This window comes from Polistes dominula, unplaced genomic scaffold, assembly GCF_049000335.1.
Source record: "Polistes dominula isolate Pdom_NZ unplaced genomic scaffold, Pdom_raw_medaka contig_24, whole genome shotgun sequence".
Lineage (NCBI taxonomy): Eukaryota > Metazoa > Arthropoda > Insecta > Hymenoptera > Vespidae > Polistes > Polistes dominula.
This window is the reverse complement of record NW_028301150.1, coordinates 7,684,034-7,709,859: the sequence shown is the minus strand read 5'-3', so window position 1 is coordinate 7,709,859 and position 25,826 is coordinate 7,684,034. Positions and strand designations below refer to the sequence as shown.

The following is a 25,826-nucleotide window of genomic DNA, read 5'->3' as shown; positions in this document are numbered from 1 at the left end:
TGGTCTCGCATCTGCTTTCATTGTTCCTTTGGCATGAACAAATTCGTGCCCATCAGAATGCAGTCGTGCAACGGAAGTCGCCCATACGGTATACTTCGAAGATAAATCAATTTAACGCTCGGCAGTTCTATTTCGGCGGATCTTGAAAGGATATACTAACTAGCACGCGGCACCTGTCACTCGGAAAGGTGGACTTTTCGTGAGCATTAGCTGAAAATGCGGTTAAGATCTTCGTCGATATATCTTAGTTCTCGCGGGCTAGCTCGTATGTGGATAGAAAAAAAGCAGGTGAAAAGTAGGATCCGTGTGAAGGCACGAGCTCTTTCACCTGATAATATCAATGATGTTTCTGTTCTGTTACGTGTTAGTCTTGTTTCCTTTCATATCTAATGTTTAACAATGCATGGTTATATCTTACATTTATCTTACATTTCGTTGATAAGTAACAATACCTACATTGAGATAAGCAGCCGATGAAAATTTATTATTATTTAAATCTAATTATACCAATTTACTTTCTCGATCAGTCGCATTTTGATTAAATGTTCATTAGATAAATTCAGTTTCCAAAAACCACCTGTCGTTAAAATAATAAGAATTTTTGAAAGACAGCGGAAAGTTCGTCCATAGATAATTTTTACTAGCGGCAAAAGAATTCGCCATATGGTCCTTTGGTTGGTCCTCTCGGCACCAAAATCGTGCGTCGATTTCCGAGAGGCAACGTTGCTTCGAGGAACGATGCCCATTTATTTGGCGTGTGCTGTATAATTAGGACTCTGAAGTTGGCCTTACCGAAGGCCCTTAGTAGGCTTTTTTCTTTCTTAGCTTCTAGTTGAAAAACGAGTTTTGAAAACATATTATGTGTGGTGGATTTGTGATCGGTCAAAATTTAGTCTCTTTTTCACAAATGTCTTTCAATTTCTATCACTCTATAAAATATCGATATGTTTTATTCAAAAAAAAAAGTTTCGTAAGCTTTAAAATAAATTTAGAAACAAGGTTGAAGGAAAAAACGGCACTAGTTTTATTGTAGATTAGGGAGAAAAAATTTCAACCACTTGGTACTAAACTAATCTATTTCTATGAAATTCGATAGCATTGAGATATATTTTTTTTTTTTTTTTTTTTTTAAGAAAAACTGAATTCGTTCACGCTTGATTCGAGGGGGCGTCGACGATTTTTTTTTTGTCCCCTAACCATATGTCGAGAATAGCTGACTTCCGTAAAACGGGAAGTCATTTAAATATAGTCCTTTTCGGAAATTAGAGACGTAGAAAAGAAAGCCGACCAAAGTAGCGCCGAGCGATAATGGAATCGGTCGTTTCGTACGACGTGCTGCCGGTAAAGGAAAATTTACGTTGCCTCTACAGGTATTTTAATGTTTTTTCACTTAGTATCAAAGCACTTTAAAATGCATTAAGTTTAACGTCTCCATTTCATAACACAACCCTATCTCTACAAATACAAATTATCAATCCTTGAATTTTATATCTTTGTTCGAGCGATTAATTAGTTGGATAATTTGTAATATTTGATATATGTATTTTCATGATCTTTCGAATACAAATAAGTTAACCAAAATGATCATTGTGAAATTTAATTACGACACATATAAGTATATATATATATATATACGGTTTGATCGATTGTTCGATCGATTCTTAAGGAGACCAGATTTGTAGAAAAATATACTTTCGTTGGGTGTACAAGAAACCCCCGTGGATAAAAACGCGTCGTACGTTTCAGGATTTCACGTAATTTTGGGTTTCACCCATAAATGGTATCGCATTTCTTGCGACGTTGAATTGGCGCATTGTCAATGGTAGGCCACCTAAGGATCAAGGGTGCCAGTCAGGATCCCTTTCATCCTTTTTCCTTCGGGGCAGCACGCGCTCTTTGCTCTCTATAAAGGAGTTTTTTTACTGAAAAGACAAAAAACAAGGAACGCCAAAGCGCAAGCGGAAAAGGGGAAGTTTACACCCCTCTCGGTACTCCTTCTCCTTTCTTTCTTCTCCTTTTGCTTTTAGAGACGCGTGGCGTGCACACGTCGCCATTATTTTTCTTCTCTTTGGAGACCGTGAGGAAAGAAATTTACGGGGGACTCATTGCGGTGAATTTTCCAAAATTCGTTAACATTGTGGAAACCGTTCTTCATTCTCTTTATCGTTATAACCACTTAAAGACCTTCTTTCAATCTCTAGAGACTACTTATATATATATATCTGTTTAAATACTTGAAGAGACACTCTTTTTCGAATTAAATTGTTATTTGCTATCGTAAAAATAATGTAAAACCTTTCAAAGTTTTGATAATAAACTTTCTAAAATATTTCTTAATGCTTATAAGAAATTATAATTTAAATTTAACTACACAGTTATACCGATAATTTTCAAATTCGTCATTATCTAGTTTTCAAAATATTTATTTGGACGAACAACCGTTAAAGTCTACTGATTATTATTGACATGCTGTGTAGCTAAGATCATCCAAAGACATATACAAATTAAAATTTAATCACAATCGAATGTGTAAATATTTGCCCACTTTCGTCTCTGCTTCTTCAGGTAGTTGCGTGCGTGATCTAGAAACCCCCAAGTTTTACGGTTTCTGACCCCAAAAACGGTTCTTGCTGTGCATGCACCCAAAAGAAAAATTTACGATTGTGTCCCCTTGGCTGCGTGCAGCTAGACATTCTTGACATGTTGGCACAGTTCTTAACAAAGGAAACAATGCGGTGGGAGTAAACTTATACGCCTGCACTGCTATGCAACAAACAAAAAGTGGTGGATCCCTTCGACTTACCTATACCGTCCGTATCCAGAATCCGCCTAACTTTTTTTCCCTTCCGTTAAAATTATATTTTATCGCAAAATATAGATAATCACGATAAATCACTTTCCAAGAAAATAATATCACATTTTTGAAGCAGTTATGTGAAATTTAATGGTACTCACTACTTTTGAATACATTGCAACAGATTTTTTCAACGATTACCAATATTATTTTAAAAAACGTTTTTAGGATAATTTAGCATCTTTTTCGATATTACAAAAAAATGAAAATTTATGCAATGAAATTATTCTAAAGAAAGAACCGGTTTTATATTGGCACTTTGAGAGACATCGATGCATCCAGCTTGGCTCGACTAGCATCTGCCACGTGCCCCCACATTACGGCATAATGTGTCACTGTGTCAGTTCACTCACTCTTTTTTTTCTCTCTTTCCCTTTACTTTTCAACGATTTAGTGATGCCTGCAGCAACCTCTTCACCTATACGAGCACGAGCGTGCCCGTAGAAATCCTAGATTTTGGAAATTCGATGAATTGAATGGTACGGCTGAATGTAAGTCGTATGCCAGTCTCACATGAGAGAGAAACTAGGGAGAAATTGGATGGTTTTTCAACATTCAACGATGCTGCTGGTCTTTCCTCTGTTTCTCTTATTCTCTCTCTCTCTCTCTTTCTATCCACCCCTCTTATATTCTTTGATAGTCTCTTTTCTCGTTTTCCTGCGCCACCGTAACAACGCAAGATGCAACCTGGGATGAGTTGTGAAAATGTTGAAAATTTTTTTGTCATCTACTAGATTTTATTCGTTATTCTTCTTCCCTTTGGTCCTTCAGGGAATAATAGACTAACAATGGTTTTATTAATAATTTTTGGACAAAATCTGTTCATCGATCGAATGTTGCTGTTACTTTTTTAACAAAGTATGTATATCCATGGATATAATAGTATATATATATATATATATATACTATTCACTAGTCTACTGATATATATATGTATCCATTCACATAGTAAATATAATTTTTAATAATAAAAATAAAAGATCATTTAAAGTAAAGGGATTGTAAATAAAGAAGACTTCTAAAACGATTAAACAGTGAGCTTTAATAATAAAAATAGTTCGACAGACCTATTATCAACCTGATGAAACATTCACTAAACGAATTACATATGTTAAATCAGAGTGTTAAATCACGAATAAACAATTTATATAATACAAAGGATGTTAATCTATTTCTTTATTTTGAACAGTTTATAGGAATGGGTTATTTGTTTTATATTTGTTTTTTGGCAGCGACGCAATGACAATATTTAATAGTATATAATTGATACCCTTTGATATTTAAATTATTTAGAAAAACTGTCTATATCGTATTTGTACGAATAAAATTCTCTTTATAATTTTACTTATCTCTTTTTTTATGTTTCCTTTCTTTTTTTTTCTTTTTATTATTTCTTTATCTCTTATTTTATAGGAATACTATTCAAAATCAGTCTTGTGATTGAGATATATTAGGTGTCTGGTGAGGTAGTGTCAGTTTCGTAGTATACATTCAGTGCCACTCGATTTCTTATTCGTATTTTTTGTACATCTTTTCATTTTTTTCTTTCATATTTAGTTGACGTACTACAGTGATCTAGAATAATTTTTTTAGATTGTTTTACTTTATACATAGAAAAATCGTGACAGACGAATAATGAATCAATCTTATTCAACGCGTTAATGAAAAATCTAAAATGTTTCCATAAACTTTATTATGTTTATGAAACAACAAAAATTCTTTCGAGTAGCATTCTACGCATCTTTTGAATAGCGAGAATGTCTTCGAGTATTTTACGGTGTGATATTATTATTTTAATTAGAGGCATAAGGTTTGAATTTGTACCGTGCGTCGACATGCGTTACAAAGATTCGAACATATGCGAGTTACGCGAACATAAGCGAAATTAAATATAATTTTGATGTTGGCGTTAGAAAATCATTGATTTTCAATGTTCTCTCAAATGTTCGAATGTAATGCAGTACACGTAATATCGTCGTGCATACGATTATCCTTTGGATTAGCTGTACAAAATTATAACTATGTATATATATATATGTGTATATATATATATATAGATACAATAAAGTTTACATCGTAAGTATGTAATCAAATATTTAAGAATAACTGGGATTGTAATACGAAATCGTTAATTATTTATTTCGTTTATTTTTATCGCACGAAAAGATATTTTTAAAATTTTTGTCGATAGATGTAATCGATAATACAATTTAATTTGCTCGCTACAATCCCAATCCTAACACATATATTGTTAACGGTATAATATTATAAGCTATTTGACACAAATAGATACTAATATTTATATTTAGTTTTTGCGTTGTTCTCATTTAAAAGAGAGCTAAACTGACAATAACTATAATAATTAATTATTATGATGTTTGTTGGACACAAGCAACGGTATTTTTTTCTCTCTTTCTTTCTCTCTGTTTGTAAATACAATGTGCGCTGTACGTGTGTGTATATATAGAATATATATATATATATATATATATATATATATATATATATATATTCTTCCGTGTGATTGTAATGTCATTTTAATTTCCCTTTAAATTTTATCTGTTTTCTCTGGTTTTTTTTTACATAAAGAAAAAATATAAAACAATTGACACGGCTTTTTTCTGACCGTCTCAACAGGAACGTAATTTTTCAGTATTTCATTATTTGTTCTGTTATGGAACTAACGACCATTAATTAGGAATTTATTTCTTAATGTACCGATAAACTCAGCTATGAAGTAGAGTTTTAGTTTCGGTAAATAGGAACGGAATTAGCACACTGCGAAGAAAACATATCTATCTTTCTCTATCTCTTATTAAACTTCCCAATGTTTCAATATATCAAGAATATTGTTGCTCTCTTGAAAATAAAAAACAAAGTTTTATTTTTCACTTCAAATATCAAACACTTCCAGAAACGATTACTTTACTAAAATTATCTCGCGTACAATATTTTTTTGGAGAAATTTATAGAAAAACTTGCATATCTTAGAAAACAGTTAAACTAAAATGAATATTTTAATTGATAATTAATAAATTAAAAATATAAAAAAAGCATAAAATATTAGGCTTCTTTCTTGTTTAAGATAACATAAATTTACTTGTACTAAAATTCTACAGTATATACCGTTATAATACATTCACGTTAACGTTCACATTGTTCTGAATATTTCTTTGATGTATACGAGCAAGTATCGTCGTCCAAACCGAACATGATCTTATAACGTAATTTTCAACAAGCTTCATACTTGCACTATTCTACTACTACATTCCTTCTTTATAGCTAGTTCGCTCAATTATGTGGTCGAATCGTAGAAAAAAGGACCGGTTTTCTCTCTTCTTCTCGTAACCAAGAGAGTGTGTAAAAACATCGTGAAGCATGATTATAAAAAGCAAATTCGTTAAGTCACCTTCTTTCTTTTATGTTAACGCGGCGTGACGATACATTTATCCTTCGTGCCAATAGAGGAAAAAAAAAGAAATTAGGTATGTACGCAGTTTTCTCGTTTGTAAATTCGTTTCTATATCAAATCTTGTCGATGAGGGTCTTAGAGTGTGTTTTCAGTATATACTATATATATCTGTATATATGTGTGTGTATATACTTATATATATACGTATGTATACTTTACATACAATGAACTCTGTGAAACTCAGGGTTGTGCTTGAACTTTGTCACGTTACAAAGTCGAAACTCGTCGATTTCTTTCGCTATTCCTCATATTCCTCTTTATATGGACGATTCAAATTATGATGTTTTGTTTCTTTTTAATACTATCATAAAATAAGATTATAATAAGATAGAATTAAAAGAACTATTTTCTCTTCGAGTAAAGTATATAGAGTAACGATTTCTGCATAATCGTCAATTTTCTGTTAAGGCTGATCTCGCGAGATAGGATGAAACCACGTTTATGTGATCACGAGGAATAGAAGAAAATGAACAAAGAAAACGATTCTATCGAAACATCCAACGTGAATAACAAGACGAGACTACGAATAACCTAAGGCATTTGTAAAACCTACACTATTAGGTGAAAGTGTAACAGTCGAGGGATGAAATGGACTACAATAGAATGCGCCTTTTTTGAAATTAGATGAATTGGAATCTGCTTTAGATTTTATGAAAATATAGAAGGTGATGTTTCGGTATCTTTCGTTTCACAAACGTTTTTTTTATATTAATGTTTAAAATGACAGTAATATATTTATCACAAAATAATATACTGATGTACGTAGGATAGCTTTTTAAAGTACAAAGCATACCGATTTCGAAATGTAAATTAATGTAATCTAAATATCGATTAAGTATTATCGTTGAATTCCCGTCTGTATAATAATACTCGCGTATTATCGATCCTCTTGACGACGGTTCCCGTATTCTCACGAAACACCTAATCCGTCTTTGAATGCCGTGGCACGAGTCGGAGGGTTCAATGAGAAAGGAGTAGGGAAAAGACGAGAAAGAAGACGAAGACGAAGACGAAGACGAAGACGACGACTACGTTGACGAAGTCGTAAAGAAAAAGAACAGAAATCTCGATCGTATTCGATGATGCGCGAGGGTGATGTTTTTACGAAAGAAAAAAAAAAGAAAGAAAGAGAGAGAGAGAAAAAAGACCTCGTTTCGATTCATATTGTGCGCCGAAGCGATACGCAACTAGAACACACAATATTTCTTCTTTTTCGTCATCGGTAAGAAAAGAAATCGTAAGATTCTTCGGAAAAAAGGAAACACGAAGGAAAGGGAGGAAAGGCTTTCCTTCTCCCCTTTCTTTCTCCTCTTCTTAACTCCAGCAAAGGACGACGTAATACGAACGGAAGAGAAACGAGGGTGATTTTCCCTTTCTCTTATTTTTTCTTTCTGAAATTTACAGAAAATGTAAAAAAGAATAACATTTTGCTCTCATTCTCTTTTTTCCCTTTTTTAAACTCTTTCTTTCTCCTCCTCTTTTTCTTTTTCTTCTTTCTACGTTTTTCATTGTAACTTCCCGACTGTAGAAGTTACCGTTCGTTTTAAATTTCGGAGAGTGTTTCTATTTCTTCGATGAAAATAAAAGAATAAAGCAAGGATAATAGCATGGATAAGCAGACCCGGAAGTAGGTTAGTAACAGTGGTCCATTTGTACCTATCTAACTTAAGAATGATTTCAAGTGGACGTAGACGACCTACAAGAAGGTAAATTTGTATGCCATGGAAAGGGCATAAATCAGAGGAGCATTGAGAAACCAAAAAAGGAACTAAGAAAAAAACGAGAAGATGTATTCGTCGGCAGAGTTAAAATCAGGGTAGGTCGAACTACTGGCTACGAATTTTCGGCACGCAGGAGTCGAAATCGTTGCGAAAACTGGTTCGCGCGAAAGACCGTGCCGTAGGCAGATTTGTAGGACAAAAGCTTCCAAAGAAATCGTATCCCAGCCGGCTGTGAATCGAAGAAATAGAGGATGGAAATCGGAGAACTCTCAAAAGATACGAGCACGAACGCTGGTTGAAAGATTACTTCCAACGAAATAATATCAAAAATATTAATCGATCGATATATTTTCAATTAATACGCTCTGTTAAATATTTTACGAGTTGCTTTTCTTATTAACTTTAGTAATAAAAGAAAAACAATCGAAGTTTTTCGTCACGACAATATCTTGCCCGTAAACAAAGAAATTCAATTCCTTCTTAATGATTAAATATTATATATTTATACGGTCGTTCTTACGGTAATAGAATCAGTCTGGAATGCTTGATATTCGTAAATTTGTATTATATGTACTTTTTTGTAAATTTACGCATATATGTAACAAAATATTGTTTTTGGAAGGGATTAACAATGGGATGCGAAAACTACAGCGAGAAATATATAAAATAAATAATCTTGTTTAACTTAAAATTAACGTAATATATATAATAATAATATTATAGCAAATAACGTGACTTTAAAGAGAGAAACAAAGATACTGTTTTATGTCGATAAAACGTTAAAGTGATAGAGGACCGACAGAACGATGTCGTTCTATCTCGCTACTTTTACTGTCAGAGGAACTTGTATACCAGTACATTCATTCCATCGTTTAACTGCTTCTTTTCTTGATACCTGCACGATTTTTCGTAAGTTCATACGGACTATGTCATTCGTACTAAGTCAATCATTCACACTGTATTTAATTAACGTATTTATCTAATAATCATTATGTTTTTCTAAACGTAATACATCAACTGCTATATAACTGTTATAGATTAAAAATCTAATGTTGATAAACAAAATAGCAGAGCGCGAGTTACCAAATTATGTACTCAAATGTGGGTGACTCGAGTATATACGGTAAGAAAAAGAAATAGCGATTTGTATCGACTATTTTTCTTAGATACATATTAAAGTATAATAGTTCAAATCATTTCATAACAATAACTAACAAAATTTATAAAATAAAAGAAAAAAAGGAAAGTACGTATAAACGACACTATATATACAAGATGAACTTTCTTGAAGACCGGTTCATATATTCTCTTCTTAATTTTAATCGCACGCTCGAGCACGTTCAACGATTTTTAACCACACTCCGGAACTTGAAACTCCGAACTCCTTGTTGGAGGAGGTCTCTTTTAAAGAGAGAGGTGGAAGAATCGTACGTATCGAATGCGAGCACGTGTTCATGACATTTTGTTTAGATTATTACGTCTTTCATTATTCTACCTTTGTTTTTTACGTACCAAACGAAGGCTCGACTAGGAGGTATGAGTGAGTTCTGCAGAGCCACTTCCTACCTTATTGTTATACTTGCTACGATGTCGTGGTAGCAAAAGACTGCTTGGACTGGCCTCAGATAGAGTTTTTAGTTCTTCGTCTTCTTCCTCTTCTTCTTCTTCTTGAGTAATGTCACTGCTTGGACTACCACTTACCGGAGAACCTCCACTACTATGGGAGTGCGTGGGAGGTCTCTGCATCCCTGTTGACATGGATAGGTCTTCCGGTTCGGTTTGTTCTGGTAAATTAATTGGTATTATACCAGATAGATTGATCGGCATAGAAATTGCCGGATTAATTACAGAATTTTGTAATGATTGTTGATGTTGTCGACGTGTCGATTTTTTAGCGATAGGCGTGGTCAAAATCTTCATTTGAAGCAACGGTGTTGCAGTTGTCATTGTTGCCATTGCTGTCGCCGTAGTTGCACTTGTTGCTGCTGTTGACGCAGTCGTCGTCGTTGTCGTCGTCGTAGTTAACGTCGTTGTAGTAGTCATTGTCGTCGTCGTCGTCGTTGTTGTCGTCGTCGTCGTCGTCGTTGTTAATTCCATTTCGTCCTCATTAATATCTACGTTTACATCAACATCGACGTCGTCTTCGAGATCTTCGTTAATTAGGGACGGCGATAAAGTTTGTGACCTCGATTCTTGTACTGGAAGTGGTGCCGTTCCGTTAATACCGCACTTGTGATGCATTAGATGATGCCTTCTGCGAAAGCGCATTTGACATTGGTCACACATAAATGGCTTTTCACCTCTATGAATCAAAGCATGTGCTTTAAGTTGATTCGAATCGCTGAACTTTGCCGAACAGAGTTCGCACACATACGGACGTTCACCCGTATGTACACGTAAATGACGACGAAGATTAGCTACTTGGACGAACTGACGATCACAATGGGTGCAATGATACGGTTTCTCACCAGTATGCAATCTCATGTGAGTCTTCAAATGATGGTCCCGAGTGAATCTGTAATAAAATGAGAACGTTTAAAATAAATACCCTATTTTTTTATTTTTACCTAGTTTATAAATGTCCGTATTCTATATTTTCCTCACCTTTTATGGCACTCTGGACACTCAAACGGTTTCTCACCCGTGTGCGTGCGTTCATGATTTTGTAATACGTGTTTGTAACCAAAAGATCTCGAACACACGCCACAAGTGAAAACTTTGTCCCTGCCATCTTTTCCCGCTTCTGGGCTGATTGACGAAACCGGGCTAAGTGGCGCCGGATTATCCGTCAAATTTGGCACACTGCTTTCAGTTTTTGCTGTTCTTGTTGATTTCCTCTTCGTTACTTGATTCTTTTTATTGTTCATTCTTTCCGCGCTACTGGTCACGATATTGTTATTGTTGTTATTATTATTATTCGCGTTACTAGTAGTAGAACGGCGCGAAGAGGATTTCACCGTGGTAACAGTCGTTGTAATTGGAACAGGTGAGTGATTAAGAGACAAAGGAGGCGAGGACGCTGAGGGTGGTATCCATCCTCTAAAGAAATTTTGATGAAACAAGGACGGATTTGCAGCTAATGTTGCCTGCAGCGAAACAGGTAAGCCTGCTGCCATGAGAGATGCCGTTCGACTTGCGGCCATTAATTGCTCAGGAGTCAACATCGATAGTCCGGCCGCTGCTGCTGCTGCTGCCGCTGCTGCGCCTACCCCCGAGAACATCGTCGCCGCCGCGTTATTGTTACTGCGCAAAGAAGGCGAGCGAGACTGATTTTCCGTGTCTTGTTTCATGTCAAAATGCTCCCCTGATAGAAGTCCTAGAATTATAAATTGAATAATTTTTTCAAATTATTATAAATAATAAAATACATTAGAATTAATTTATTTTCTAATTCTAACGTCCTGTAAACATTTTCTTTCTTTCTCTTTCTTTCTTTCTCTCTCTCTCTCTCTCTCTCTTTATGTTTTTCCTTTTCTCTAATAAATAATGAAGCATATTTTCCGCGCTAAAATAAACGCAACAATCTTTCTTCTCCCACATGCGTGTCTCGTGTACGCAAGCAAGTTCTCCATTCACTTGCGCACTCTCGTACGCGACGCAGAGTTCATTCATAAAACACGACTACACCCACCCACGTGAGTAGGACGCGTACCACCTCTTCGACTATTCACAGAGGCCAACGACTTCAAGAACATCTAAGTTTTATCGCGCGTATCGAAGCATCAACTACGTTGTTCGTCGCAAAACTTTAAAAACGGATTTTCTCAAGTCTTCCCATTTAAGTAAACGTCGATAATTTTTATCGACTTGTTTCGTATTATTTTTAAAGGGCAGAACAAATATGTACATAATTTCGATAATCGTTATCCTGAAACCTACGATTATATTTTATTCACGCATACTTTTTTCATAAATACATTTTATGTAACATCTTTCGTTATCTCGCTATATTTAAATGTTATCGATGTCGCGTATCATTATTTTGTAAAATATTTTCGAATGTATTTCGTTACTCCTATGATAAAAATAATCCTATATTTATTAACTAAACATCACAATATAATTATCACCATATCCGTATTGGCAATGACGTCAAACAAAGTTACTTAAAGGATACTCTATATTTAACGCTAGTACATTTACGAAAAGTTTTAATTATTTACACGTGTTATATCCAAATTGTATTTCGATTTGATCCTCGTCAAAGCGGATAATAATCGTCGAAATAAGATCGATTTAATTAATATTTAATAAAAAGAAAAAAGGGAAAGAAAAAGAAAATAAAAATAAAAAATAGAAGGAAGACACGAAACGGTCGCACTTGGTCGGCGTTTGCTAATTAATGGACCGTTTAGGGGAGGGTTGTAATGAGCTCCGTTGAATCAATAAGGGTGCGTAGAGGTTTCCTTTTCCCTCTTTCCTCTTTCGTTTTCTATCTCTTTCTAACACTCCACCCCTAAAACTCCCTTAATGTCTACCAGTATTCTTACGGCCTACAATCACCGTTTCCCGGCAACACGATGAGTACCCGCCCCCCGCCTGCATCCATTCCCTAATTGGTCACAACTCCAATGATATTTCCACTTTGAATTTTTCCTCTTCCTGAAGCTTCCTCAAAGTATTATATATTTTCTTTCTTTTTTTTAATATCTTTCTTTTTTCTTTTCTGTCATAATAGAAATCCAGGAGTTCATTACTCTTCCTTCTAGATATATGAAAATAATATGAGTGAGTGAGATATGAAACGATGTCGTTAAAAACGCGTTTAGAAAAGATTTGAAAAAAATTTATCTATCTACATTACAATACATACGTAGAGTAGAAAAGAACGAATGAGTAAGCGCATTTGGGACTAACGACACGACTCGAAACTTGCCCAACCTCCCCTGACAATTGCCGAGATTATTTTTGGAAATTTACGTTACGAGCGCGAAATTCGTTTTACGTTTTTCTCATATTTATTCTTCGTTTACTCCCCCCCCCTCGAAAAGTAATTTCACTTCGCGTTGGCTTATCGATGTTTACAATGTGTCATAACACCGTCGTGTCGCCGCGAGCGCTTTTAGACTTTGGCGCCTTGCCAGTAACACTGCTAGCGGGGTCGTTAGAAACTCGGAAACCTTCTTCTTTTCCCTCTTCCCACCTTCTTTTTAACGAATACACTTCCTTCCCCCACCTTGTGTTTATCACTCATCCAACGAAGATACAATCATTCATGAAAATGAAAATGGATATGCTCCGATATTCATTTTTACGGATAAAACAAAAAACAAAAGAGTCGCAGCTGTCCCGTTCATGCGTCTGAAAATCTTATCAAAATGCGCCTCAGCTACGAATTACCTCTGTTTTTCTTCACAAACATCAGCGAGACCAAAATAATCGATTCTCGGATCTCTAACTAACGACGAAGCTCGTAACGCGTGCCAACCATCTTTTGTCTTCTTCGTACTTTGTTTACAAGCTTATGTGAAATGTATATATGTTGTATGTATTATGTGTGTGTGTGTTTAAACATTTGATATTTTTTGGTCTCTTTGTTCATTTTCTTATTTGATATTTATACAAAATGTAATATTTGCCATTTTTACATTGAACAAAACTTTCGGATTCTTCTTTTTATGCACCAATGAAATCTTAATGTTTATGTATTGTTTCTTGTTATTTTATGTTTCCAAGAAATTTACCATTTTATAATATTTATCAAGTATTAAAATAACAGTCTTTTGTTTATGCTTGCCCAATTCATATAATTCAATCGTAAAAGGTGATTTCCACAGGAAAGAGGTACCACGTAGGTAAATTTCTTGAATGCTTGGTTTCGTCGAAGAGACGTACCTGCATTAATCTGTGCCTCCTGTAGATAAGACAGTGCCATTCTACGATCCGTAATGCTTGAATTCACTTTGACACTCCATCCACTCCCCCGCACAATGTTATCACTTTCGACGAAGAAGATCGAAAATAGATATATGGCACTGCACCAACGAAAAGAGAGAAAGAGATCGATTGAAGACGAAAGAAAGAAAGAAAAAGAAAGAAATTTAAATATCTCGCGAGCATTAACGATAAATGTTTACTTTATATTTTTTCTCTGGGCGATCTCTTTCCTTATAGAACTTCAAACAGGAAAAGTACTAATGCGCGGGAAATCACAGTTGTCTCGTACGATATCCTCGTGGGTTTTTCCTCATTTCTGCAGTAGATACGATTAGATATGCATGTTTTATATCTTCGTAAATCTTGAGCAGAATAACTAGAGATGAGATAATCCGTTTTCTCTTGGTTTATTTCATTTTACATATCCATCGCGTTAATTGTAAAACTTAAACCGAGTAAACGAAAAATAAAAAAAAAAATAAACAACTGAAAGAAGCCGAGGTTTATTGTTAGTGCTTTCCTATTATAAACAACAAACGGGCGGATGTTTAACTAGAAGGAAATAACTACTAACAATGATGTTACCACGGGCTGACCTAACCCAATACTAAGTGACAGTCGAGTTGCGTTCGCAGTACTCAAACATCCCCACCCGTTTAGGTTGATTTCCCCCACTAGATCTACTTTTGGTTACCCCCACTTTTCTATACGTTTTCTCTTCACCCTCTCAGGAACAAGAATTCAGGCTGCGCAAGCGGCGCGCGCGCGACTCTTTCGAAGACTGGAGTATGTTTTTTGAGTGAGCTGGATATAGCCTGATTCTACGTAATAGAGAAAGAGAGAGTGAAATGAAGAGGGATGGTAGTTTCTATCGCAAGGGAGGGAAAAACCATGTGCGAGTGAGAGAGAAAGTGACTAGGCGAAACTAAAGGCGAATGGAGAAGTGAACCTGCGACCGTGATCTTTTAGGAGTGGGGGGTGGAGGTCGGAAAGAAGAGCACAAGAAGTTTCCTCCTCTTTCTTACACTAACTGAATAGAAAAAGACGCCTATTTTAGGTGACCGGGGAAACCTGCGAAGGGAAGAGAAAGATAAAACTTGTATATATGTATTTATATGTATACGTAAGGTAAAAGCACTATGCTTGTTTCCTAGTAATTCTGAACTGGACTCATGTTTTATTCCTATTTAAGGGATGCTAAATCTAAGAAGGAAACGTTTTACATTATATTATTTCAAATAAAAAAAATAACTAGTACATACTTACACAAATACGGTGCACGATTTAAATTATGATTGATTAAGTAAATAAAACTCTCTAACACGTATACTAAAATACGTAATTTGAAAATTAATTTATAAATAAAATGATTTTCAATTGTTATGATATCACTGATAACGAGCCTTTATGTCTTATTGTTAGTTAGTAAACTTTTCATGTACAAACAAAATCAAAGTTCAGGCGATGAATCATGCGTGCATTAAACAGACAGAGATTATGTGAACAACGATAATTGTTATTTAATATAGCATTCAAATAACAAAGATTAAGCCTGCATTCACTAACTGATTATCACCCTAATCATTATCAAGCAACTTTACTTGAATTTAACCTTTATAACCGATATATTAGAAATAATTAGGAAAGTCCGTATTAAATAAAAATCATTTAACACTTTTATGATTTTTCACAAGCGGCACCAAATACACAGTTTTTTTCTTACTAATCACATAGAATAAAACAAAGTTTTTCTATAATACTAAGAAGTTATTTGCATTCCACACAGTCGACACTTATTCACGTAATTATATTTATAAAAAAAGAAAATTAGTTCAAGTAAAAAAAGGAAAAAACAAATGAAGCAAAGACAAATTTAAATTACGATCAATATTATTCCAAAAGGAAGAATGATCCGAGGAACACAGAGTCAATACACCTGTCTATCACTCGACTGCTTTAGTAAAACTAACGAAAATGTTGGAGACGACTTTTGAACTGGACATCATTCCGGAAACCGAGCATTTTCTACCAGTAGGTGGTAGGGTCGTAATTTAGTGGAGGTGGAAGCTGACAATTTTCCACAAAGATAACGCCTCCTACAATGATCCTCCTTTATTTTCCATAGAGTATTCACTGTTTTTCGAATCGGACAACCTTCAAAGCTTGTGGGCCAGCTCTCCTTTTACCCTCTCCATGCTACAGTAAAACGTCGGTAACATTTTTTCATGGGGGTTGAAAAGTACGTGCGGTACTCTCGTATATACGTGCACACGTGTAAACATACTTTCATTTTTCTCTTTCTCTGTTCCTCACCTGCTCGAAGTCGAGCGTGCGCAGCGCGTGCCTTCAGCTAAAAAACTTTTCCTACCACTACATACGCGTTACTGTGTATCAAAAAAATATAGAGAGCGAAAGAGAGAAGGAGAAAGAGAGAGAGAAAAAGAGAGAGAAAGAGAGAAAAGAAAATAGGAAGCAAAAGAATGCTTTTCGCCTCAGTTCCGATCGACACGCACACGTGCGCGCAATTTGGGATGACGGTGAGGAGTTCGCGCTTACGCACGCGTTAGGCTTTAAAGAAAGAAAGAGAGAGAGATAAATTCATATGTGTGTGTAAGCTCAACGATAAAAGAGGGTGAAAGAGGCAGGGGGAATGGCTCCAAAACGCTCTCCGCGTCCTGTCAGCCGCCTGTCGTCGCTCCACGGATAAAGATGAGTAGATTGGTGAGCAGATAGGATATGAGAAGAAAAGAGAGAGAAACATAGGGAGTAGAGAAAAAACAGAGATAGCCAGCAGTATTCAGTAGGTCTAAATCGACAAATGAGATCTTGGAGGATCCTCTTCGATTTTACCGAGCTTTCATATATTTTTTTTAATAATTTTTTTTTTACTATATAGGTAATTTAGATTACACCGCATTTGGTTGATGGTGAATGAAATCGTTTTGTAAGAAATCAGAAGTTTCGATACGTTTAGAAAATTCTAATGTTGGTATTTATTTTTACAGATGTGCAGAATCATTGGGGTCATTACATTTTGCTCGATTGATAGAATGATCTTGGACTTCCATTGTGATTATCTGTAAGTAAATCTTTTTATTTTCTTCTCTCTTTTTTTCTCTTTCTCTCTCACTCTTGCTCTGTTTTTTTTTGTAATGTTTGGGAATTGCGACATTGTACAACAATTGAGATGTTTAAGTAAAATCGTCAATAAAATAAACTTCAAGAAACTAAATGTTTTAAAATGTAAAATATTGTTTATTTGTAAACATTATAGATTTACGGATGTTTTGTTCATTATTTTTGAAAACTTACAAACATTGTTTGAATGAAGAAGTGGGTAGAGGTGAGGAATTAACATTTATGCATATTTCATTACGGCATTAAAAATCAACATATATTTTTTAAAAATAATATTTAAATATTGTATATACGTAGCAAAACAATTTGAAATGAGTCAAGTTGGCTCAGTCCGTAAACTTAGAGTAAAGTTTGGTATTTGTTATATATTGCAGAGACAAAACTAAGATCATTGATAAATAACGTTGCAATATTTTAAATGCGTATGCAAATATATATACATGTGCATTTTATTTGCAATAACGTTTATTACTTTTAATTTGTCATCTTCAATTATTCACTTGATTGATCGTGTTAATTTTAAATATTTACAATCATCAAATAAAAAAATGTAATTTTCAAGACGTTATTTGAATTTTTATCTGCCAAACGAATATTGAAGATGAGATGACGAGAAGAAATAAATTGTTTTTATTAATGAATAATTGATATCTTTGACTTTGCAAGGTCATTAAAAGTTACAACACAAAAAGTTTAATTTTTATTTTTTGTTATTTTATTTGTTTTTACTTTTCTGGTGGCTATTGTAGTGTGAAGCAGTGTGAAGCATAAATACTTTTTTATACTTTTCTCGTAAATTCTCTCTCATTGGAAAGTTACGAATAGGAAAAATGTTTTTTACGATCTATTTTGCAGTAGGAAGAATAGTATCTTTTTGGGTCACCTTTTTTTACGTGTTATACATTTTGAACAGTTTGAGATACTTTCTTTATTGTCTGGAAATCTTTTTAGCTTTTTCGAAACGGGTCTTCATCAAACAATGAAGTGTTTTAAAATTCCTAAAAAGTCGATCTTTTATTGACGATAAATTAGTTAAGGTAGTTTACAATGAAACTTTCGATTGTTTTTTAAAATATAGTTCTCTACAGGAAGAGATGTTACGTAATAGTAAAACGAAATGTCCAAGGAAAGAAAGTAAAAAGGTAACAGTTTAAGAACGAGAGCAAATGTGTAGCATTTCAAGGTTACAGCATAAAAAAGATCTTCGGGTGGTAGCTTTACAGATGTTTAAAAATGGTACTAAATCTTCTTTTTTCGACATTTTATTACAGTACTACAGCTATACAGTATCATTTCTTCTACTTATTTTTCTATATCGAGCACGTTCTTTCTTTTTTTAAAAGAAACATCTTTTTTAAAGTGTATTGTGAGATCTATAAAAAATTTTATAAATTAAGTTCTTAATAAAACAAAAGATTCAGTTTAATTTCTGATAAATATTTTCAAAGAATCTTCTATTTCTATCAAAGCTACAAATGAGTATGGGAGCGATTTAAGGCAGTGACTTCTTCATCATCTAATCTCAGGCAATTCTAGCAACTCGTCACAAAGAAGTGTAGACTCGAAGTGTTTCGACGTTTTCCGAAAATATCTTCTTGCTTGTTGGAGGGAAAAATAAATAAGACAGCTGCCGATAATCTTGTTAATCCAATGTTTCATGTGAAAGTAGAGTTTAGGTTTTATCAAGGTGATTAGATTTGTAAACGGAAACGTTTAAAAAGATTATTTTTATTTCACTCTTTATTTATTTTACATTTAATATTATATAAGAGTTGGTATATATATACCGTTGTTAAAAAAAAAAAAAAAGAAATAAAAAGGCGATGAATGTAACGGAATTTCTTCAAGGTCCGTGCATAACGTACGCAAAGATGGCCAAATCTACCCCAAAATCTGACCACTCGGAATCGAAAACATTTTACATAGGGTGCACCGTTTCAGAGATTAAGTCTATATCTTGATTCGTTCTTGGTGGTATAACGGTTGCTCCTGTTTTTTCATAAGAAAGACTCCAAACAAATAAAATAGAGAAGAGGAGATTTCGTTATGTCGTACAATCGACAGTTTGTTCAGAGATAGCGATCCAAACGCAGAATTTTTTCAGATCTAAATGAATTTTCTTATACTTCTCATTGAAGATTTCACGAATTCACAGAAGATTCATAGAAGCAAATCGACAGCTGGTTCTTCAAAAGATTCGTTGCATACGTTCTTTCGATTTGTAAGATCAGTAGCCGCTGTGAATGATCAAAAAATCTTACAAATCGAATTTTTGTAAGAAAAGATAGGCAAATTCTTTTTTGAATTTATTTCATATTATTCTTACAAACAAATTATCTCTATACTAAACCTAAGATAAATCATGATAACACAATATATGTAAATTTGCATATTGTGATAAATTGTTTCAAATTGGTATTGTTAATAAAGCAAAGATCAATGTGCAAAAATCAATGTGCGTATTTAGATTATCTTTTATGATTTAATGGTTATATTCCATATTTATTTTCCATAACTCTATCCGTAATGTTTACAAGTAAGATAATTACTTTCTTCAAGTCTTTATATTTAAAAACGTTTTATAAACATGGTAATTAATATAATAATTGTTGTACTTACATTTTAGTTTCATTTCTTTTTCTTAAAATTATTAAAATCTAGCTTGCGTTCGCGCCATGCAAGCTTGTTATAACTGTTTAATTATTGAACATCAATGGGGGCTAATTGCCTAGACAGATAATACACCGGACCAAAAGAGCCTGCCTTTTCTGCATTAATTCGATGTTCGCCCACTGTCGAACATGTGGTGTGCGAATAGAGTTGAAACGCGGCCGACACACCAGCTGCTGTAAAAAGAGGAAGAACCTTTCTTTTTCTTTCACCCTTTTCTTCTAACCCTATTTTGTTAGTTTTTATTCGTTAAAAAAAGGACAGTTAATTTCGAATTCGATAATTTCGATCGATAATCGTACGCTAATTGTATTAGAGTGTCCCATAAGTTTCTTTCCTTTTTCTAATACGAAATAATACACAATATTTACTGTTTAAGATATTATTGAAACTGATCAGATAGATAGCTAATAGATAAGGCTGCATGTTCAGTATCAAATACATTTGTAGATGATAAGTTTTATATTTAGTTATATTTCTTTATATTCAATTTCTGTTTGAATACGCTTTCGATCTTAGTTAAATAAAACCCTTCCATAAACATATGAAATAAAATATCATAGTACATATACGATAGGCAGTAGGTATAAAGGTATCGTTTATTTAAGAGAAAACGTAATGATAACATTCAAGACAAGGCGATGCCGACGATCAAAGACTGCCGCTTCCGAAAAGGGTTAGACTTTTTCCGATTTTCAGCCCCACCTCCAGTGATACTGGAGGCCAATAAGATTCACATATTTCCTTTCTCTCTTCAAAGGGGTGTAGCCCATTTTGGATAAATATGTGAAATAAAGTAAAAAAGCGTCTGTTATAGAATCTGTCAGACAGCATTCATTCATACAGTCCACACCAAGCGTTCAAACAATTGTAATATAGTCGCCAAGACTTAATTAATAAATTCTTTATTGACTAGAAAATTTGAAACGGATTCGCGTTAGCATACCTACACTGTACGCAAACACTACATGTTTGCATAAGCATACCAAGATAATGTAATTCACAGAGAACAAAACTTTCTATCTAAACATTTCATAGGAAAAAACTTTTGGAAAAACCTAATATTATAATAAATGTAGAATCATTACGCCATAAAAGAAAAATACCACAGTGCATAGGATATCAACAATACGGACATACTAAAAATTATTGCAATATGATACCTGCGTGCGTAAAATGTGCACAATATCACTTATTAAACTAACTGTTTAAAGTAAAACAGAATCAGTAAAATGCTATAATTGCAAAGGAAACCACCCAGCAAGTTACAAAGGTTGTGAAAAAAGAAAGAAACTCTAAAGAAAACTTTTTTCATCTTTTCAAAGGAGAGTGCATCTGCAGAAAAATACACAACAAAAAATAAAAATTTCTAACTTAGGAAATGATACATGTACACTGTAAGTGTACATTGTTTGGAAAAAATAATATGTGGAAAAATATAAATTTTACTGACTCGAGAAGCTACTTGTAGACGGCAGAAAATAAATACATACCTCCAAATACTATACGGAAAAATACAAATTTTACTGATAAGGAGACATTACACTGAGACACCAACGGATTTTAATGAGCTTTGGTATTTTAGTAGTATACCTTTAAGGTATTATCGTAGTAATATATTTTCAACCATTGGCTAGCCAATTTTGGGAAAAAAGCTTTTAAAGTTCTGCTTCCTTTTTTATCCATATTATATTTTTTTAAATGTAAGTAATTATTAAGTGGCGCGTTAGCATAAGTAGTAACGTTCTCATGTCGGTGATTAGTTTTCGATCCTTTCTGGAGGAAATTTTTTTTTTATAAGTTTTCTCTATCCATAAATTAAAAAAAGTTTTTTTCAAAACATATAAAATGTCAACAGTAACAAAAAACAATCATATATAACCTAATCATTAACAATTTATATATATATATAAATATATATAAATATATATATATAATATTAACCCTTAGCGGTCTTATGTCGAGTGTGACTCGACATCGCTTTGTTTTCTGGCGCGTAGTGTATCAAGTTTCACTCGATTATCATAATCTTAATCTAAATAAGATAAGATAAGAGCTACATTGTTACAAGTCTGAAATTTTCCATGAATCTTGAATTTAAAGGCTTGGTTTTTAGTTTTTTTTTTCAAATCCACCGTAGCGTACAGTTCAAAGTCCTAGTACAACTAGAAAGCATTCCAATTAACACGTTCGGTTGAGTTTCTCGCCAGGCTCAAATCCGATTGTCGGCGCGCTGTAACGTAAACAAGCGATGAGCAGGAATATCAAAAATGCGACCCTAGTATTATGGTTATATTATGATATTATTATCTTTTATTTATCAAAAATAATAAAATATAAAATTATCTTTTATCTACCGAAAATAATAAAGTATAAAATTATCTTCTATTTATCGCAAATAATTTTGTTTCGAAATGGGGAATGTGATAAGTTTTTCGGCTAAAGGGGACTACCTGGGATCTCACTGCAGTTTTTCCAGATTTTTTATTTAGTCGAGAAGCATACTTTTCTTGAGATAGACCAGTTACTTTTTTATCCTCAAAATGTTCATTAGAAAGCGTAAAGTATAATTGAAAGTGAGAAGAATAGTGATGACGAAGTAGTGAGTTTCAAAAGAAAAGTTGTAAATAAAATTTCATCGAGTTCAAATTCCGATACTGAAGAATCATATATTATATGTATATTTTTAGTAATAAAAAGTATAGTATAATGTGTATATTTTTAGTATTTTTATGTTGTACGTCCCATATTTACATGTTAGTGCTAATCCATTAAATTCATTTTAAAAATCCAATTAAAAATCCTATAACTTCAACAAGAAGAGCGTTACCATATACGGTGACGGGGCCCCCGCGGAAGCATACCCGTCACTATATATGGTGACATGGCGACGAACGTATTGAACTGTAATAGATTTTCTTTTATAGCTAATGTAATATGTGGTCTTGCGTTGGTAAGTTCTTTAGTAAGTGCGGAACCTAAACTTCGCAGCGATTAACATATCTCATCTTGGTTAGGTGATAATGCACTGTTTTGGGAATCCTAGTGTCATTTACTATCTCACGCACATGTATCAAGGATTTTTATCAAGCATGGCCTTGATAAGGCCGTTTTTAGGTTGCCGCTGCGGTCTTCATCTTCTAGATTAAAATTTCCCCCCTCTAAATAGTTATAGTACCATCCCCGTACACGGTACAAATTTTGTCGATAATATTCCAACCACTATCACCTTTTTTGAAACAATGAAGCATAACATGCCGTAAATGTCGCATTTCGCTACCCATATTTAACGCTGGAAATTGAAATTTTATAAGAGACTATGACACAAACAAAACGTACTATAAAAGAGCTATGGGACGACTGAAACTGATGAGATAGACAGCTAATAGAAAGTCTGCATGTCTGCACAAACAGAGCAAGATAAGAAAATTCATAGTGCGATAAGAAAGAAACTTTTAGAACAATCTAATTTTATTGGATTATAGAATTTCATTTTTTGCTTAACTTGTATTAATTTAAGGGTTCATTCTGGTTTATACGCCGAAAAAAAGGCTATTTTCACGATTTTTTTTTAAGCTTTGTAGGATACATATACATATGAAAGTTGTTGGGTATGATAAATACACTCTAGAAGTACAAGAAAAAATTTTTTTTTATTGTTTTTAACGTTTTTTGACATCCAAAATGGCTGACAAACGTGAACCCGTCAAAAGTAGGTATGCTGTTGGCGGGCATCGAAATTTGAGAACGGGTGATCTAAAAGAAAAAAATTAAACGGTTTTAAATTCAGTATGACAATGGCTATCGGGTATGCTAAAACTATCAATTTTTATGAAAACAAAACAAAATGACGGCCATTTTTCGAAAAAGAAAAAAATCGTTGATTTTTTTCGCAGTTTTTTGTAACAAGAAAATAGTAAAAATTAATATTTTGACTTGGTTGTAGCATGCGAGATAGCCATTCATGTGTAGAGTATGTGGTTTAAATTTTAGAAGGATTGGTTGAGTAGTTTCGGAGATATCATGCTCGACAACCGAAAAAACGTTGTTTCGAGAAAAACGCGTTTAAAGTTTCTTTTAACAAATTTTTAGAAAGTCTGACTTTACCTTATTCTGCGATGCCTGCACCATATAGTATGCCTTCTGCTTCTTCAAAATACTCATTTTCTTCCATTCTAGCCATTTTTCGTTGTGTCCTGGCCTCTATCAAAGCTTCTCCGCTCAAACAATTGGCTGAGCGCACGCGCGTGTTGCCGCGGTTACTAGCGTAATTGACTGCGATAGGTCCAAGTTTATCTCCAAAACGTGCATTATTTTCAGTATTGGATCAAAACCTTCGTTGAATATACAAGCTGCCAATTTAAAAGCTATTTCAACAATTTTTTTACCATTAAATAGGTGTTTAGGCACCATAGCCCAAACGCATTTGTTGAAGCCCTCATTATTATTTTAAATGTGTGGCTACCTAAACATCTTTCAAGTAATTCTGTTTTTGTCAGGTCAATATCAACCTTTTGTTTTTTGCTGCTATATTCATGCAGAGACATTTCCATTTACACCATCGCAGATGGTTTGTCTCCTCTATCTGTAATATCTCTATGTGTTTGGGTCGCAAAATAATATATTTAGACTGCTCGGATCGTTCTAAAATTTTTGTATGATAATTCTATATATGTCTACTTTCGAAAAATGCAAAAAAAAAAAATTGATTTTCTCAAAATGATAAACCAGAATGAACCCTTAATTAAACTATTAATTTATCATCTGAAATGATAATACAGTTATAAATAAAAAAGGCAATTTTGTTTCGATCTTTCTATGAAAAATATATCGATTTTATTGATTCTGTTGGAAATAAGCGATATTTATTTATCGCTGTTTTATTGATTTATTCTGTATTCAAAATCCAATCGATATTTCTATTCTCACGATGAAAGAAGAAATAACCAAGATAATCAACAAATATAAAGGAAGAATTGATACGCACATAAATCCGCTAGCCAATGATAATTACAACCAACACTTCTTTAGAAGACTCAAAAAAATCCACCCAGGAGACCTAGCAAAAATTAAATCTAAACGAAATAAATAACAGCGATGTTATCTTACTGGAGAAACCGTCCACGTGCTATATTTTTTCACTTATATAATAATTTACCAAATATCTGCGGACAAATAGTAAAGTAGAATGGTGTTAAAAAAAAACAATCGATATTTCTAGAGAAAGTGTATACAGAATATTCCTAGAATAAATATTTGAAGGACCCGATATCTAATCTTTGTTTATTTCTTTTTTCCTCTATGCATAAGGGCATAGTCGAACGATGACGAGATAAGCTTCTCTTACTTTTCTAGTCATTTTTTTATAGTTCATTATAGAATAAAGATGTGTTTCCCTTTTACGAAATATATGTAATAAAGATCATTGTGTGGAATTAAATAAAAGTATAATTTAATTCTCCCATAAATAATTAACAGATTCGATATATTACAATTAGTACGAATTTTTGACTCTTTTAGGCACTCTTTTGTGAAGTATCAAGAATAGAAAAACTTTTTTGCTAGTTTACGTAATGTGTTATGCTTTAAAAGGATAGACGGCACTCTTACTTCTTTCGCTGTCCGTTAGAGCGAGAAAAATCTTTTCGTTTTCCATTTCCGATTAAACGGAGGAACCTTTAAGTTGGTATCGAGACGAAAAAGAAGAAAGAAGAGAGGAGGGTTAAGAAATACGATTGCAAGTAGGAAAAATGCTTTGACGCTTATGTGGCCGGTCAACGCATCTGGTCGTGGAAAGATCGCACATGATTCGTGGTGGATTTCATCGAGACCGAACTCCTGGCTTACAAGGGGACTGCTTTTGCATCGACCGATGGTCAGTCACCTCCTTTAATAAATAACGAAGCAGAATCGATCCCCAAGGGACGCGCAAGACACGTCGTCGTTTCGGTTTTTCAGGATTATTTGTCGAGGATCCGCGATCGATCGATCGCGGATAAAGAAAGAATGACATCTTCGAGGAGACAAGAATCACTCGCGATGTATCACTGTCCGATTAACGTTCGTCTCGTGTTTACGACATTCATTCTAGTTG

At 33.8% G+C, this 25,826-nt stretch overlaps 1 protein-coding gene and 1 long non-coding RNA gene across 2 annotated transcripts in view; one reads left to right on the top strand and one right to left on the bottom strand.

Moving 5' to 3' along the window:
• Window positions 1-3,876: 3,876 nt before the first annotated feature.
• Kr (krueppel) lies at window positions 3,877-14,532 on the bottom strand. The gene is made up of 3 exons (XM_015331437.2): window positions 13,883-14,532; window positions 10,652-11,363; window positions 3,877-10,562 (listed from the first exon to the last, which is right to left on the bottom strand). The coding sequence occupies exons 1-3, from the start codon at window positions 13,920-13,922 to the stop codon at window positions 9,575-9,577; spliced, it is 1,740 nt and encodes a 579-aa protein (XP_015186923.1). The 5' UTR covers window positions 13,923-14,532; the 3' UTR covers window positions 3,877-9,574.
• Window positions 14,533-15,927: 1,395 nt separating this feature from the next.
• The window catches only part of LOC149030854 (uncharacterized), a 67,326-nt gene continuing 57,427 nt past the window's right edge, over window positions 15,928-25,826 (top strand). Inside the window, exons 1-2 of the long non-coding RNA XR_016178259.1 lie at window positions 15,928-16,645; window positions 16,930-17,003. This is a non-coding gene — a long non-coding RNA (uncharacterized LOC149030854). The remainder of the gene's footprint in view (window positions 16,646-16,929; window positions 17,004-25,826) is intronic.